Below are 16015 nucleotides of genomic sequence, written 5' to 3'. Positions count from 1 at the left end.
CCGGCCCCGTGGCTTAGCGGTTAAGTGCTCGCGCTCCGCTGCTGGCGGCCCGGGTTCGGATCCCAGGCGAGCACCGACGCACTGCTTCTCCGGCCATGCTGAGGCCGCGTCCCACATACAGCAACTAGAATGGATGTGCAGCTATGACATACAACTATCTACTGGGGCTTTGGGGGAAAAATAAATAAATAAAATCTTTAAAAAAAATAAATAAATAAACAACAGTAGTACAAGATATAAAGACATTAGAAAGGTATTCATTAAATGCAATGGGAGTAGAGAGAAGGGAAAGTTATTTCCATTAATGGAAAGATACTTGAAGTTACTTTTTCTGTTTGGGAGATGGATGGTTGGGTTGAGAAAGGAGGTGGGGGAACTTCTAGTATAAATAAGAAAAGATGAGTCAAACTTGGCATTGTACCTGGCACATAGTCAGCAGTCATTTTTCTGTATTATTGCTACTGTTTGAACTGGGCCTTGAAGTGTAGGAATGATTTAGAGGTATGGAGATATGGGAAGGCCTTCCAGGCAGGGCTGCAGCCTGGGCCAGTCCTTGGGTACAACAGGGGACAGAGCAGGTGAAAGGAGCAGCAGGTGAGTTTGACTGAACTGAAACAATAAGTGTGAGAAGAGCAGCAGGGGGCCAGAGGTCAGTTGGGGCAGGTGATGGAGGGTCCTGAATGCCAGAGCTTAGTGAAGTTACTTTATTTTTATTTTATTTATTTTTTTTTTTTTTAAAGATTTTTTTATTTATTTTATTTTTCCCCCCAAAGCCCCAGTGGATAGTTGCATGTCGTAGCTGCACATCCCTCTAGTTGCTGTATGTGGGACTCGGCCTCAGGATGAACGGAGAAGTGGTGTCTCGATGCGCACCCGGGATCCGAACCCGGGCCACCAGCATCGCAGCGCGCGCACTTAACCACCAAGCCACAGGGCTGGCCGTGAAGTTACTTTAGATGAAAACCAGAGAGGACCGAGGCCGGCCCCGTGGCGTAGCGGTTAACTGCGCGCTCTCCGATGCTGGGGGCCTGGCTTCAGATCCCGGGTGCACACCGGCGCATTGCTTGTCAGGCCATGCTGTGGCGGCGTCCCACATAAAGTGGAGGAAGATTGGCACGGATGTTAGCTCAGGGCCAGTCTTCCTCAGCAATAAGAGGAGGATTGGCAGATGTTAGCTCAGGGCTGATCTTCCTCCAAAAAAACAGAAAAAAGCCAGAGAGGACCCCCTATGTTTTGGTGTGGCAGGCCTGCATAGTAAAATACCCAGCACATAGTGGGTACTCAAAAGTGCTAATGTTCTGTTTGCAGCAAAAATGTGTTTTCTTATAACAGATCTTTCTCTAATCTAACTTGGCTTTATTCCTTATTAGATTGCAGTGGAGGTCACTGAATCATTTGTGGAATACATCAAAACTAAGCCTATAGTATTTGAAGTCTTTGGGCATTATCAGCAGCACCCACTTCACCTGCAAGGACAGGAGCCTAACAGGTTTGGACCAAATAAGCGATTCTTGTTGATGTTGTTGTTGTCACTTGCTGGAAAGGAAGAAATCTTTTGAGGGATTAAGATAACTAAATAATAGTTTTGTATAATACCATATGTTTTCATAGAAACTTGAAACTTTAGAAACTTCACCACCTTTTTTCTAAGCCACCTCATCACTAATTGTAGGTAGAGAAAGTTGAATTTTGCCCAGGTGACCTTGAGTACCATCTTTTTGTGGGAAGAGTCTTTGAATAGGATAGGAAGTTGAGATGATAGGGATATAACATGAAAATCATGTATAATGTTCCTAACCACCCAGAACTTTATGAAGCATAAGCTCTAAGTGGAGATATCAGAGTTGGTGAGGAGAACAATGACAAAGACTTTTGCGTGATGGCAGAGTGTCAGTGTTAATAGAAAATTTTTTATTAGCTATGACTTACAAGGGGACTTTTATTAAAATGTATGAGCCCCAGTTTTACTGTGTGAGATTATGTCTGTTATCTGATATTATGTCAGAGTTGAAAATGCAAATGATCTGTTTCTGAAGAGGATTTAAACATGCCATTAATATCAAATGAGAATCTTTTTAGTCTTGAAGAACTTTGTCTCCCTTCCTTTGCAGTCCACCTCAGCCATCTCGACGATTCTTCCCTCCGCCCATGCCGCTCTCCAAGCCAGGTGAGTTCTACCTGTATCCTTTGTATGATGTTCTCTGTGTGAATACATCTCTTACTCTCAGTGACTTTTCGGATAAAAATCATATTCAAATTCCTGCTCCACTTTTATGTATCCTTGCGTACTCCGGTATCTAACAGGAACTAGAATTCTTCGTTCTTGATTTAAAATAAGAAGTGGGAAACAATAGAGCTCTATGCCTGCCAATTCTCTGGTCTTCTTGCAGATTTTGATAAGTTCCCTGTTCCTAAATCTCTCTGCTTTGTATGTAACTTCCCATAACTGTCAGGTGACTGGGCATTTCTTTGCATATTAAGTTTATTCTGCATGTTCATGTATCTTGTTTTGATTTTTCTTTGTTTATTTTCGTCCTTTTTCCTCATTGCTCACTTGCCACATTCCCACCCCACCCTGTGCTCCTTCTCCATCTCTACTCCTCATCTCCATCCTGCCTTCAGACCATGCGAGAAAGATTGCACTGATTCGATTTCTCGTATCTGGCTATGTGAACGTGCATGTGTTGGACACATTTTCTGAGCACGCCAACGTGCTTGCGTCCTCCGCTGTTGCCACCTTCCAGGATGGGGCTGACACATTGCCGCCTTTTCTCTTTCTGCCAGTTCCCAGCTGCCAGAGCGAGAGGGTACCTAAAGGAGATGGTTAGTAGCTAAATTTGCTCTGCCTTAGATGTAGAACTATCCTCAGGGGCTTGTGCTAAAGCCTGGCTTTCTGTGTATGGAACACTGATGTTTCTGTTTGCTACATGAGCTGAATGTCAAGTTCAGCACAGTGTCAAGATCATATCACGTTTCCTTCAGAGAGATTTTAGGAATCACCTTCTCTACTTGTGCCTCTTTTACATCACCCTAGGGGTGAGGGGCTCCTTATTTTGTTTGTTTGGATTCTTTGCAATAGTATTTTTCATTTTAAAGATTTTTACTGGTAGATGAGTTGTTTGGTTTTTTTTCTGTGCTGGGTTGTTTTGCTTTCTGACCCTCAGATAACCGCCAGAATCAGTAACCCTATTTTTTTCTTGATTAGCATCACTAACTCCTGTGGAATTCAGCTGGAGTGAATAATGCTGATAGGCTTCCCACTGGAATGGTGCTGTATGATTCATAAAGGCCTTTTAGATGCATTGTGTCAGTGGATCCTCATGATACCTTTTTGAGACAGCAGGCTAAATATCATGATCTTCATTTTATAGATGAGGAAACAGACTCCCAGAAGTTAAGTGACTCAACCAAAGTCACGTAGCTAGTTAGTGGTTGAGCAATAATTAGATCCCAAGTCACTGGACTCGAGTGCTCTCAGATTCTGGGCAGAGAACCCTCTTTGTATTGCCAGACTTTAGAACTTCTGTGTAGTGTTTCAAAAAGCCCACCATGTAGAATCTGAAATTCTTGGAAATACTGGGTTTTTGGCTAATTTATCTCGTCAGTACAGTTGAGAATATGGAATTTAAATCTGAAGAAAATGTGTAACATAAGATCATTTACAGAATCCTGTATTTACTTATTTGACTAGTGGTTCCCAAAGCTGCACATTGGAATCACCTGGGGGGTTTCACACCTCTCAGAGGACTAGGTCCTACCGCCTGGAGATTGTGATTTAATTGGCCTGGGGTGTGGGCTGGGCTTTGCCATCTTTAAGATCCCCAGACGACTCTCGTTTGCAGGCAGGTTTGGGAACCTCTGAGGTGGAGGATGAGTCTTCAGTCCCCCACACCAGCTTTGATGAGGCCCTGTGATGTGTGAGACTCTGCCCACATGGTTACAATGCTCTGTATGCCACCAGATGTGAGACTCTAAGGGAGGTTTTTTGAGCACATTTACTCTGCACGAAACCTGTTTTCTCATTGTTGGATGCAGTTGATTGAGAGGGAGAAAGACACTGGCTCTCCATTTTCCTTGTTCTCTGAATTTAGAGGTACTAATGTAGTTGATGGTGAAGTTTCTCTGGGTCTTCTGCATTGAAATCTGTCCTCTGACTTTTGCCGCCTTTCCCAAGTATGTCCTTGAGGACTGACGTTAGAGCTTATACTTTTACTTAGTAGACGTGGACAAGATTTTGACATTTTCTAAAAACTTTTAAAAGTTCCAGCCACCAAGTTGAACACCATGAGCAAAACCAGCCTTGGCCAGAGCATGAGCAAGTATGATCTTCTGGTTTGGTTTGAGATCAGTGAACTGGAGCCTACAGGAGAGTAAGTCCAACTTTCTAAATTTTTAAATAAGGCAAAGGTTTTCAAAAGTAGAAAATGCAGTGTTGAGTCTCTGTTCTTGTATTCAGGTTCATGAATCATTATCACTGTCAAATTCTAGTTTTGAATTGAATTTTGGTGGTCTTGATATTACTCTTTGAATCAGATGTTTATCAGAGAACTGACTATTCAGTGTAATAATTTACCTTCGTGTTAGCAACAGCAAGATCATGGAGACTGGCACTTTCTTATGAGGGAAGAAAACCTACATAGTGAGTTTTATCAGCAGCAAAGTAAAGGGAGTCAGAAGCATATTGCACATAATATAGTCAAGACTTATCTTAATAATCTCAGTGAGGGCGTTGGGGGCAGAATCTTTATCTAGACCAGGGTTTCTCAACCTCGGCACTATTTGGGGCCAGATAATTCTCTGCTGTGGGGAGCTGCCCTCTGCGTTGTAGGATATTTAGCAGCATCCCTGGCCTCGACCAACAAGATGCCAGTAGCGCCTCCCCTCCAGTGTGACAACCAAACATGTCTTCAGACATTACCAAATGTCCCCTAGGGGGCAAAATCACCCCCAATTGAGGACTGTTGTCCTAGATCAAAATGATCAACATCAGCTTACTTTCTCTGTATGAGCTGTGTTAGAGTAAGTGGTGAATATAATTATTGTTTATAGTTGTCTTTAAAATGCTTTTGGAAAAACACAAATAAAAGAGATCCCATTCTTGAAACAGAAGCAAGGGGCTGTATCAGTTAGTGTAAAGGGTAGCAGATAAATGTTACCCTGTGATCCTCTATTTCTAATGCTGAGTACCACCATGATCATCTCCATGAAACATTTATTGAGTTCCTACTATGTGTGAGGTATGGCTCTACCAGTCCTGTATGTAGTTGTCAGTAGTGACATTGCTTTAAGAAATTTGACTTTCTGGGGGCTGGCCCCATGGCGTAGCGGTTAAGTGCACACGCTCCGCTGCTGGCCGCCCGGGTTTGGATCCCGGGCGCGCACCGATGCACCGCTTGCCAGGCCATGCTGTGGTGGCGTCCCATATAAAGTAGAGGAAGATGGGCACAGATGTTAGCCCAGGGCCGGTCTTCCTCAGCAAAAAGAGGAGGATTGGCATGGATATTAAGCTCAGGGCTGATCTTCCTCACAAAAAAAAGAAATTTGAGTTTCTGAAGACAGATGTATAATGTGATTATAATTTGCATTATGAGGGAAAGGTAGTTACAGGAATAGTTTCTACTGAGTTAATTGCTTTCTGATTCTTAAAAAACTATCTAAAATCTGAAATTCTCTCTTTCTTATCTCCCGGCACTTGCTATTGCAGTTATACATTATTTATGGAATATCTGTTATGCAAGGGGCTGGGATGGAGCCACGAGATGTTACAGTCCTTTGGGCACTTTAGTAAGGATGATGAGACATAGATATGTAAAAAGGTTTGCTAAGTGCAGATGACTGTATGATTAAATGCCCAAATGGTGAGAATGACATGGGATTGTAGTTTAGAAAAACAAAGACCACTGGGGGCCATTAGCAACCACGGAAGACCTTGCAGATGGAGTAGCATTTGGTTAGTATAGGTGTTCCATCTAACTTCTTTCTCTTACATTTCTGTTTTTATAGGTATATCCCAGCTGTGGTTGACCATACAGCAGGCTTGCCCTGCCAGGGGACATTTTTGCTTCACCAGGTACTGATGAGGGAGCAAAAGAGAGCCTAGGAGGGAACACCAAAATGAGTTCAGAATAAGAAAAATAATAACTCTTTCTGTTTTTCTGCTTTTCATCTCCATTTAAAGTGGATTTGGGGTTAGGGGAACATTGTCTTGTCATTTTTTTTCTTTTTTTATGTGTTTGTTTTTTAATGTTTCTTCCTCAGACCTTGGCTTATATATACCCTTGCTTTTATATATAAATATATTTTAGAAGAGCTGTTTTGAAAAAGAGTTTGTTTCATTCAATTACTATATAATTTGTGCAGGTCCCATGTCATTTTATACAGTTTTCATTTTTTTGTATATAATTTTCATGTTTGGAAACTGTGCTTTCACAGTGAAAAGTTCTTAATGGGGATAGAGGGTGAAAGTTTCAATGGACTAAAGATCTGGCCATGAAATGTAGGTCCCCCTTTGGTAAATCAAAAGTAAATTCAGTCAGTGCTCAAAAATGGTTATGACCCAGGTGGGCATAGGAGCTGGGGATCTCACACTCTAGGACATAAAATCTAGACATCTGTTCTTAAAGTCATATCAGAACCTTGCTCTTCCTCAGTGCCTGACCTATATCCCTTTGTTTAGAATAATGGTATGGACAGCATTTCCCTTCTCTCTCCATATCTCTCCTTCCTGTGTAACCCCACACCATACAATCCAGAAAGCAACAAACTAAGAGGAAATAATAGATTGCCCCAGCTAAATTGTAACCCTGCTCTATTACCTAGGGCATCCAGCGAAGAATCACAGTGACCATTATCCATGAGAAGGGGAGTGAGCTCCACTGGAAAGATGTTCGTGAGCTGGTGGTAGGTGAGTACATTCCGTCGGCTGAGGACAGAGCCAAGCTTTTGAGAGATATCATTATTCCCTGTGTGGAGCACAGGGAGTGTGTGGAAGACTGGGTTGGAGAACATGAACTATGGAGAATATAGAGGCCTTGGGTCTGAAGCTACTCTTGTTTCTCAGCTCCCATCATTAGGGATATGTTATTCAACTGACCGTTACTTTACTCAGTTACCCTGGGAATGGTTCTGTGCTAGAGGCTGCGAGAGGACATAAAGAAGTAGTGTGAGCTTGCAGTTTATTTGAGGAGACAACGTGTATATGTTTAAAGCAGTTTGATAAATAAGTGCCAAAATGAGGACAAGTGAAAAAGACCGGCGCTAAGAGAGTTAACAACAAAAAGGATCCAGGAGGACTGGGTTAGATTTATGGGAGAGAATCTGAATAGATTCAAGAGAAATCAGAGGATTTTTGTTTGTTTTGTTTTGTTTTCCACAAATGGAGACATGTTGAGTAAGAGTCAGGAAGATGTCTAACGTATAAATGGCTAGAAACCCATGGCCAGAGTGGAGAAGTTAAACTACGGTGTAGTAAGCGGGAAACATTGGCTACACAGTATAAGCCTTAGAATGGTAGTCTAAGGCAGGGGTTCAGAGCCTTTTATTGCCATGAAGCCCTTTGTCAGTGGTGAAGCCTCAGAATTATGTTTTTAAATGTAGAAAATTAAGTACTTAACGATTACAAAGGGAACTAATAATACGGAAGTTGTTAAGATGCTACACCAGTGTATAATATAAGCTCTTCTTTATTGATGCATTGAATAAGCAGTGGTTCTAATTTTTATCATTTCAAAATGGTGATGAATGTCAAGATACTTTACATCAGTGTGATGTGAAAACATCTGTGATTTCTACTTGGGACACAGTCACAGGTACTTCTGATTCTCCTGTGGTTTGTCCCCTCCCTTCATAATTGGAGGAAATGCCAAATTTCATTTAGAGGTTCGTGAAAATATAGTTGTAATTTTTTTTCCCCATTCAAACTCAAACTCACGGACCTCCTTAATTCTATACATAGACTCCTTGAGTATTTGTGGACCAGATTAAGAACCTCTACAAGGGAGATTATACTCTCTCCTGTCTGGGGCAGTGGTTTTCAAGCTTTTTCAAAACTAATTTTTATGTGGAACACATTTACACAAAACAGAAGAGTTGCTTTCTGACCAGAAAGGATCAGGTAGGCTGCAGAGGCAGTGGTTATTAAGGCTTCTCTGAAGAACCCTATGATTTATTTGCTAATTTTTTTTTAACAAACACTTATATGGTGCTTACTACGTGACAAGTGCTTTTCTGAATGCTCTAAAAATATTAGTTTATTTAATATAATATAACAAACATATAACATGATTGTAACAATCCTTATAGGGGGAGAATTGTTATTTGCACTTCACAAATGAGGAACTGAGGCTTGGAGCGGTTGAACAATATGCCCAGGCCTCACAGCTAGTACATGTTGAACTTGAGATTTGAATCCAGGCAGCCCAGCTCCAAAGACTGCTGTTAACCTCTATGCAGTGCTACATCCCCTAGTGTTAATTTGCAAACAGAGGTGTAGGATTTTGAACAAGAAAGCGGTGTAGTGAAGGCAATGGCTTAAGAAGTTTATATAAGGTGAGTGTAGGATGGATTGGAAAGGGGGAGATGCGAGCAGCCAGGAGACCAGTTAAATGGCTAGTGTAGTGTTCCAGATCAGAGGAGGATGACCTTTGTGAGCAGGGCAGTGATATTGGAAATAAAAGTTGAGATGAATATGAGAAACTTTTTGAACAAAGAATCAATAAAGTCTCACAATTGACTAAATGTGGGAAGTAAAGGGAAGACAATATGGAGAAGAATGGAAGACTGACCATTCTACAGTTAATCAAATGTCACTTCCACCACCTGAAGTTACACAAAGATTTAAAAGTCTCTTTTTGGCGTAATGAATTTGTTTTGTTTTTAAATGTACCCATGTTCTGGTTTCTTTATTCTTTCTTTTAGGCCGGATTAGGAATAAGCCTGAGGTGGATGAAGCTGCAGTTGATGCCATCCTCTCCCTAAATATTATCTCTGCCAAGTACCTGAAGTCTTCCCACAACTCTAGCAGGTGGGGCACCCTCTGGAGTGTGATGAGTCAGCCCTGTAGCGGCTGACTGGTGTACCATTAGATTCCTTGTTCATTAGTGACTCCTGTGCAGATGAGGAAACTAATTCCCTTCTCACTTCAAAAATCCCTATTTCCTCCCCTGCCCACCTTGCTCTCCAAAAATAAGTAAATAAATAATTGGAGATATGTGTGTGTGATCAGTTACCCTTAGAGAATGGCAGTGTTCTATCCCCTGGGGAGTTTGAGTAGATGTAACATAGTGATAGAGAAAAAGCAGAAAAAGAAAACTCAGCATGCTACCAAAGCATTTAAAAGCACAAATTAGGGGCCAGCCCTGTGGCCTAGTGGTTAAGTTCAGCATGCTCCACTTCAGCGGCCCGGGCTCAGTTCTCGGGCACAGACCTACACCACTTGTCATTGGTGACCACGCTGTGGCGGCAACCCATGTACAAAATAGAGGAAGATTGGCACAGATGTTAGCTCAGGGAAAATCTTCCTCAAGCAAAAAGAGGAAGATTGGCAACAGATGTTAGCTCAGGGCAAATCTTCCTCAGCAAAAAAGAAAAAAATTACAAAAGTACAAATTAATTATTGCTAAGACTAAATGTTTTCCTATGACATGGTTGCTGTGGAGAAAGGTCTCTCTGTCCTAAGTGTCATGGAAACATGCCCTCCAAGGTATAGTGAACCCTCTGGTGTTTAATCTTTGCTGCTGCCATTACAGGCTTGAGGAGTCTCGGTATTTGATTTTCATTTTGACTTATGCATTGAGGCAATAAACTAATATAAACTCTTCTGACCAAAATTTGCTGTTATAAATAATGAATTTTATTTTATTTTTAATTTTAAAATTAGTTTCCCTTAAAATTTCATTTTATAATCAAGTGATGAGAGACAATGCATAAAGTATGCAGCCATTCTACTTTCCCATATCAGACTGGAAATCAATCTACTGGGGCCCTCTTACCGCCCCAGGAAAGGAGTTCCATCGTTGTGCACAGACTCCATTTCTTTACATAGTGAGGGCTTGGAAACTGCCTGTTCTAATGTGGGCTCAGAACACTGCCTTCATTATAGGACTTCTCTGGCTTCTGTCTGCTCCTTGCTCACGTCTGTGTTGGGAAGAGGAAGAGGGAAAATAAGACAGTAGGGAGAAACAGAATTAAAAGTTTGGACCAGGATCAATTTCTTTGCATTGTTTCCTTGTGTTATAGTTTTGCATAGGAAAGAGAAAAAAGAAACAAATGTCTGTTGCTTTTTGCCTGTAAGAGGAGCTGGCAAGGGCTGTGGAGACAGAGGGAAGGAGTGTGAGAGGGTGTGTATGTGTGGGGAGGAGGAGTGCCAGAGATGATGAAGGGTTCTTTGACCCTCCCTGGCCTATTCCTAGGCAAAATCTTGAACAATACCTTTTCTCTGAAGTCAGCATTAAGCCCACATAGCATTCTCTTTTCTGCCAAACATTTATAGCAAGTATTCAGCTGGCATTCACCACATTTTCTTAGCAGCTATGAGAAATATATCTTAAATTTCCTTAGGGTATTTAGCAAAATACACAGGGAAAGATGGTGTTTGGTTGAAATGCTGGTTGTGCTAAACTTGCCTACGTTAGAGTAACCTTCAGAAGTCCTTTGATTCATGCCCAGCAGCAGGTCAAATGCTGTAGGAGATGCATTTGGCTTTGTTAGAAGCAGCTTATCTTTAACAATAGAAGCTTAGAGTTAATCCATCAAAAAAGTTGGCTAAAGTCAAGACTAAGAAGAAGGTACACACTTTAAACATTTTTGTTTTAAATTAAACTATATAAATGTACATTAATTTGTCAAGCTCTTGCTGTAGGGTCAAGGCCTTTTCTTTAATTACAGGCTCATTTATTGGACTTCTGATTGTCTTTCTTGCAAAACAACACTGAAATTCATCATCTCTGATTTTCAATTTGGTGGACTAAGAACTAGAAACCTGTGAAAAAAATCTAAGTGCAAAAGCCTTTATTTTTTTTTTTTTTTTTTTTTTAAAGATTTTATTTATTTATTTTTCCCCCAAAGCCCCAGTACATAGTTGTCTGTCATAGCTGCACATCCTTCTAGTTGCTGTATGTGGAACGCGGCCTCAGCATGGCTGGAGGAGTGGTGCCTCAGTGCGCACCCGGGATCCGAACCCGGGCCGCCGGCAGCGGAGCGCACGCACTTAACCGCTAAGCCACGGGGCCGGCCCTAAGTGCAAAAGCCTTTAAACTTTTTATCATTTATCATTAAAATTATATAATTTCTGGGGCCGGCCCCATGGTGTAGCAGTTAAGTGTGCAAGCTCCACTGCTGGTGGCCCAGGTCTGGATCCCGGGTGTGCACTGATGCACTGCTTGTCAGGCCATGCTGTGGCAGCGTCCCACATAAGGTAAAGGAAGATGGGCACGGATGTTAGCTCAGGGCCAGTCTTTCTCAGCAAAAAAAAAAAAAAAAAAGAGGATTGGCATGGCTGTTAGCTCAGGGCTTATCTTCCTCACCAAAAAAAAAAAAAAATTATATAATTTCCCCATTTCTTTTATATTGATCTCGCCCAAACTTAAAACAGCTGTTTTTTAAACAACTCACCATTATCAAATCTTTAAAAAATTTTCAACTTAATTTTCACACTTAGTTTTGTTTCACACTAAACAAAAATTCTTTTTCCCCTCATGTTTCATTGATTTGCCTAATATTTAATTAAATTATGTAATTATAATAACAAATATGACTGCATAAACAGGTCTGAAACCAAGTACTACTGACACTTAATGAGCATGCACCTCAGCTCTTTGGAGCAAATTGTCTAGGCATATGAGCTCTCTCTCTAGTTTAGAATGTCCAATGAGAATGGACATCAGTCTCTATATTTTAGGGATATGGAGAGCATAAATTATATGGTAAGTTGCTAAATGGAGTTTGGTTAAGAGAGCTTTTGTTCTGTTTGCCTAAGATCTGATGTTTAAAGTTGAACTTAGAGAACTCCAATTTGGGTGTGTCATGTGTGTCTATTAGAGGGCTTTTCTGATATATTGATAGTGGAGTGTAACCGCTGAGGGCCATTACTCTTTGTCTTCCCAGTCCTACATTTATGTTACCTGATTGACTTGGTTTTCCCTTCAGTCCACAGCAACTTCCTACCATTTACAATACTAAGCCTCCTCTGAAAGGGATGTTAACAGAGGTGGTCTCCACATTCCCTTCTATGCCCAGCATTTTCCTTAATTGAATGTCTCAGGAGAGGGACCCATGTCATTGTAAGTCCTCTATCAAATTGTGTCCCATGGAGTTCTCTGTTCAAAGTCTGTCCACTTGAATTCACTTTGCTTATCAGCAAATTTGTCTTTTTTGTGTAGTTTTTTCTCTTCTGCTTTTCTCTTTTTTCTATCCTTTTCTTTCTTTTTTTGCTGCACTAACAAAAGCTTTTTCTATGTTTTTGCAGGCTCTTTCTTGATAAGGATATTCCTAGGTATTTTCTGTTTGCTTTTTTTGCATATAAATATTCTAGTTTATCAGAATGCTTTATGTCTTATGTTACTTTGACTGCTGTTTTAATTTAGTGGTTTTCCTCATGCAAATCTAGGATAGAGTAAGACCTCATTCTATACTCTTTGTGCCCTGGGTTTTTCTGATGTGGGTACAACTTGATATATAGCTTCTTAAACGATTTGTAGAGTTCTTAATTATTTTCTCACTCCGTTACTAAACTTGTCCATTTTATTCTGACGCCCCTTCAAGTTTTCCTCTTCTACCTTATGAAGTAGAATATTACTCCCCTCATTTCATATGGAATCTTAGGCTTTGTTTTCTGTTCTTTTCTTTGTCTGTCCTCTCTCTGTCAAAAGCTCAAAAAGTTTGTTGCTCTGTAGCTTTGCATAATTGTTCACAGTGTTTTCTTTGTTTTGTCCTGTGCCGTAGTAGAGGCCAATTTAGCTATTTGGGTAATTGAGTCTATGAGAAATATTTTATTTTTAAACATTTCTCTTTCTCCTGTCAGGGCTGCTTGTCTCATCTATTTATTTTCTTCTTTTGGAGTAGAAAAATACCTTGGTTTGGTAGTGAAGGAAGTGTTTTTCCATCTCTTCATCTGATTTAGGCAATAAAACTGAAGGAATTGATACCTGACAATGTAGCCCAAAATGTTTTTTTAAAAAATATACGCAGGGGCCCGGCCCTGTGGCCTAGTGGTTAAGTTCGGTGTGCTCTGCCTTGGCGGGCCAGGTTTGGTTCCCGGGCGCAGACCTACATCATTGGTTGGTGGCCATGCTGTGGTAGCGATCCACATACAAAATAGAGGAAGGTTGCCACAGATGTTAGCTCAGGGCAAATCTTCCTCAGCAAAAAAAAAAAGACACACACACAGCCATTGTTCAGAACATTTTGAGAAATCCATTTGAGATTATTTCCTAACTGCTTTAGGAGCCATACAGGAAAACATGTCTCAGGACTCAGCCCTGTTTCTAACTCTAAATTCTCTTGCAAGCTTGATTCAGTTGGCATTTTTCACCAGTCTTGGTTGTATTTCTTAAACCACCTTTCAAGATTTGCCACCTTTGGTGAGTATTCCAAAAGAATGTGCTGCAGTAACTCCCAAGCACCAAACAAAACAAACAAAAAAAAGGAACTTTTCCCCCCCAATACAGGAAGATGTTAGTGGAGTCAAAAATTCCTTTGTGTTAGCCAAGTTTCTACCAGTGAGCTTTCTTATTATGTTAAATGAAAACTTAGCTTGAAAACAGAAATATGAAGAGGCTTTCTTAACACAAATTCAAAACATTTGCCTCAGTTGAAAGAGAGTCATGAAACCTAAGTAGTGGCACTGGGAAGTGCTAAGTTGTGGTTTGGAACTTAATGAATCATAGATTACAGGCCGCAGTGATAGGAATTTCTGTCAGGTATCTCGAAAGTAATAAATGCCCTCACTCTAAGAAAGGAAGTTCATTTCACTTAGCACAGGTGTATTCAGACCTTTCTATGCGACAGGTAGCCCCTTCCATGTACCTCAGCAAACACAAGGACACAATAAAAGAGCAGTTCTCAGGGTGACAGAGCTCTCAGGTGGCTTCTGCTGAAGTAGCCGGTATCGCCACCCAATATTAGAATTTGTCTTAAACCAAATTAAAATGAAAATTTGATCAAAACAGGGCTTTGTGGATGCATAAAGGGTTTGCTGAGCCCAGGAGCCTATGGAAAGACTTCCATAGTCCTTCGTTTCAGTTGCTATTTTGGTCTCCTGGTTGCTTTGCCTGTCTTTGTCTCGTTAGTCGTTTCTGTATTCCTTTGGAGTCTTTGTAGAGAATTTTCTTGACCCATAGACGCTGCCTCAAAAGCTAGATATTTGAGAGAGTATCAAGTACTTCAAGAAGACTTAGATCTAGAAGCAGCTACAAAATGAAATGATCAGGTTTTACATGCTGGCACTTGGAGGATGAGGTGTGGCTAAGGAGTTCTTTTAGTAGTGTCTTGTTTTCTCTATGATTATTTCTGGGGAAGGAAGCATGGGAATGTGTTTAGAGAGAAGATATGCCAGCTGTTTGTCATAGGAAATCTAGAAAAGTCTGCAACAGTGAGGTTACCGTTTGGGAAGGAGTAAGGAGGAATGTATTAGGCAGGGAACAAAGTGTGCAAAAACTTTCTAGTTGAATTGGGTGAGGTGTGTAATGTGCAGAGAGCTAGTGGCAATGGAAAATCCACTCTGCGAGGGTAGAGGAGGTATCTTCCCCGACACTTGTTATGGGGTCTGGGAAGGGAGATGTGGGGTAGAGTTGGGGGTTGATCTGTAACACTGCTATTAAACTCAGTACAGTGCTTCAGATGAGACTTACTGAACTGGAAAGTTTAGTGTCCGTTAGGGGCTGTGGTGTTTTACCAGTAGGAAAAAGAAAGATATTAGAACAAGTTAAAAAACCAGTTTAAGGGGTTTATTAAATCAAGCTTGTAGTTGTTATTTAAATGGAGGTTTGATTTTCACATGGATTTTTTTTAAAACTGACAAATGGTAGTTGGCTAGCTCTGGTGTTAAAAATCATTCTCTTTTTCTGATACATCAGCTAAGAATAACCTCTTCTTTTATTTAAAACAAGGTTCTCTATACTTAAATTCTACCTGTTTCCTTCATTAATCCTCCCAGATATGTTTGTGACATTTCTGAGGCTCAGCAGATCTGGATTGTGATGTGAAGACTGCCGCTTACAAGTTACTGAGTGTTTGCTTCCTGCTCTCATTGTCACTGCAGAGGAGCTTACTGTCTTCCTTCTTTTAGTTTCTGTCCATACTCACTTATCCTTTTCATTTTAATCCCTTTAATTGACCTCACTGTTTTTATGTTTATAGGCAGAGGAGAAGCAGTCTTGCCTAAAGAAAAAAAAAACTGGCATAGCTAAGTGCTCCTTGATGATAGACCTGCCTTTCCCTCTTAAGAGATGAAGGTTCCGCTCTGTTGTTGGATTTCCATAAATTGGAAGTGCTGGTTGGTGTAGGATTCTGTAGCATTACTGACAATGACAGTACCCAGACTAAGATCACTTCAGCTGCTTTTGAATGACTCCCTCTTGCCTTTCTGGTCTTAGGACCTTCTACCGTTTCGAGGCTGTGTGGGACAGCTCCCTCCATAACTCCCTCCTTCTGAACCGAGTGACACCCTATGGGGAAAAGATCTACATGACCTTGTCGGCCTACCTAGAGGTGAGGAGACCCAGAACTTGAGTTGCTATCAACGGCCAGCCCTGAACAGCAGGCAGGTTACAGCAGGAAATAGGCAGGGAAGATTCAACTGATTTTTGTCCTCCTTTCTCCTCCACATCCTCAAGTTGTTTATTTTATTATACTTTGCTGACCTGATTATATTATTCTGTTCCTGGTCTCTATTTAATCAAAAAGTCACATGACTTTTATTATAGCTTCAGCTTTAGTAGCCTAATCACCGTTCTTTGAAGAATGTATGATTTTAAGAAAACTTCACCTCTTATTTTTGTAGTTGTGGACAGAGCCTAGT

At 40.9% G+C, this 16015-nt stretch overlaps 1 protein-coding gene across 2 annotated transcripts in view; it reads left to right on the top strand.

The window, feature by feature from the left end:
• The window catches only part of KIF1B (kinesin family member 1B), a 143248-nt gene that overhangs the window by 112859 nt on the left and 14374 nt on the right, over positions 1-16015 (top strand). For both annotated transcript variants that reach the window (XM_087446840.1, XM_087446838.1), the window contains 7 exons: positions 1371-1489; positions 2112-2167; positions 4262-4370; positions 6004-6070; positions 6820-6904; positions 8917-9022; positions 15591-15705. In XM_087446840.1, the coding sequence (XP_087302966.1) occupies positions 1371-1489; positions 2112-2167; positions 4262-4370; positions 6004-6070; positions 6820-6904; positions 8917-9022; positions 15591-15705 (657 nt within the window). The remainder of the gene's footprint in view (positions 1-1370; positions 1490-2111; positions 2168-4261; positions 4371-6003; positions 6071-6819; positions 6905-8916; positions 9023-15590; positions 15706-16015) is intronic.

This window comes from Ceratotherium simum, chromosome 22 (assembly GCF_057802395.1).
Source record: "Ceratotherium simum simum isolate JZ-2026a chromosome 22, ASM5780239v1, whole genome shotgun sequence".
In the NCBI taxonomy this organism is placed as follows: domain Eukaryota; kingdom Metazoa; phylum Chordata; class Mammalia; order Perissodactyla; family Rhinocerotidae; genus Ceratotherium; species Ceratotherium simum.
The sequence above is the reverse complement of the archived record's forward strand: the minus strand, read 5'-3'. Positions and strand labels throughout refer to the sequence as shown.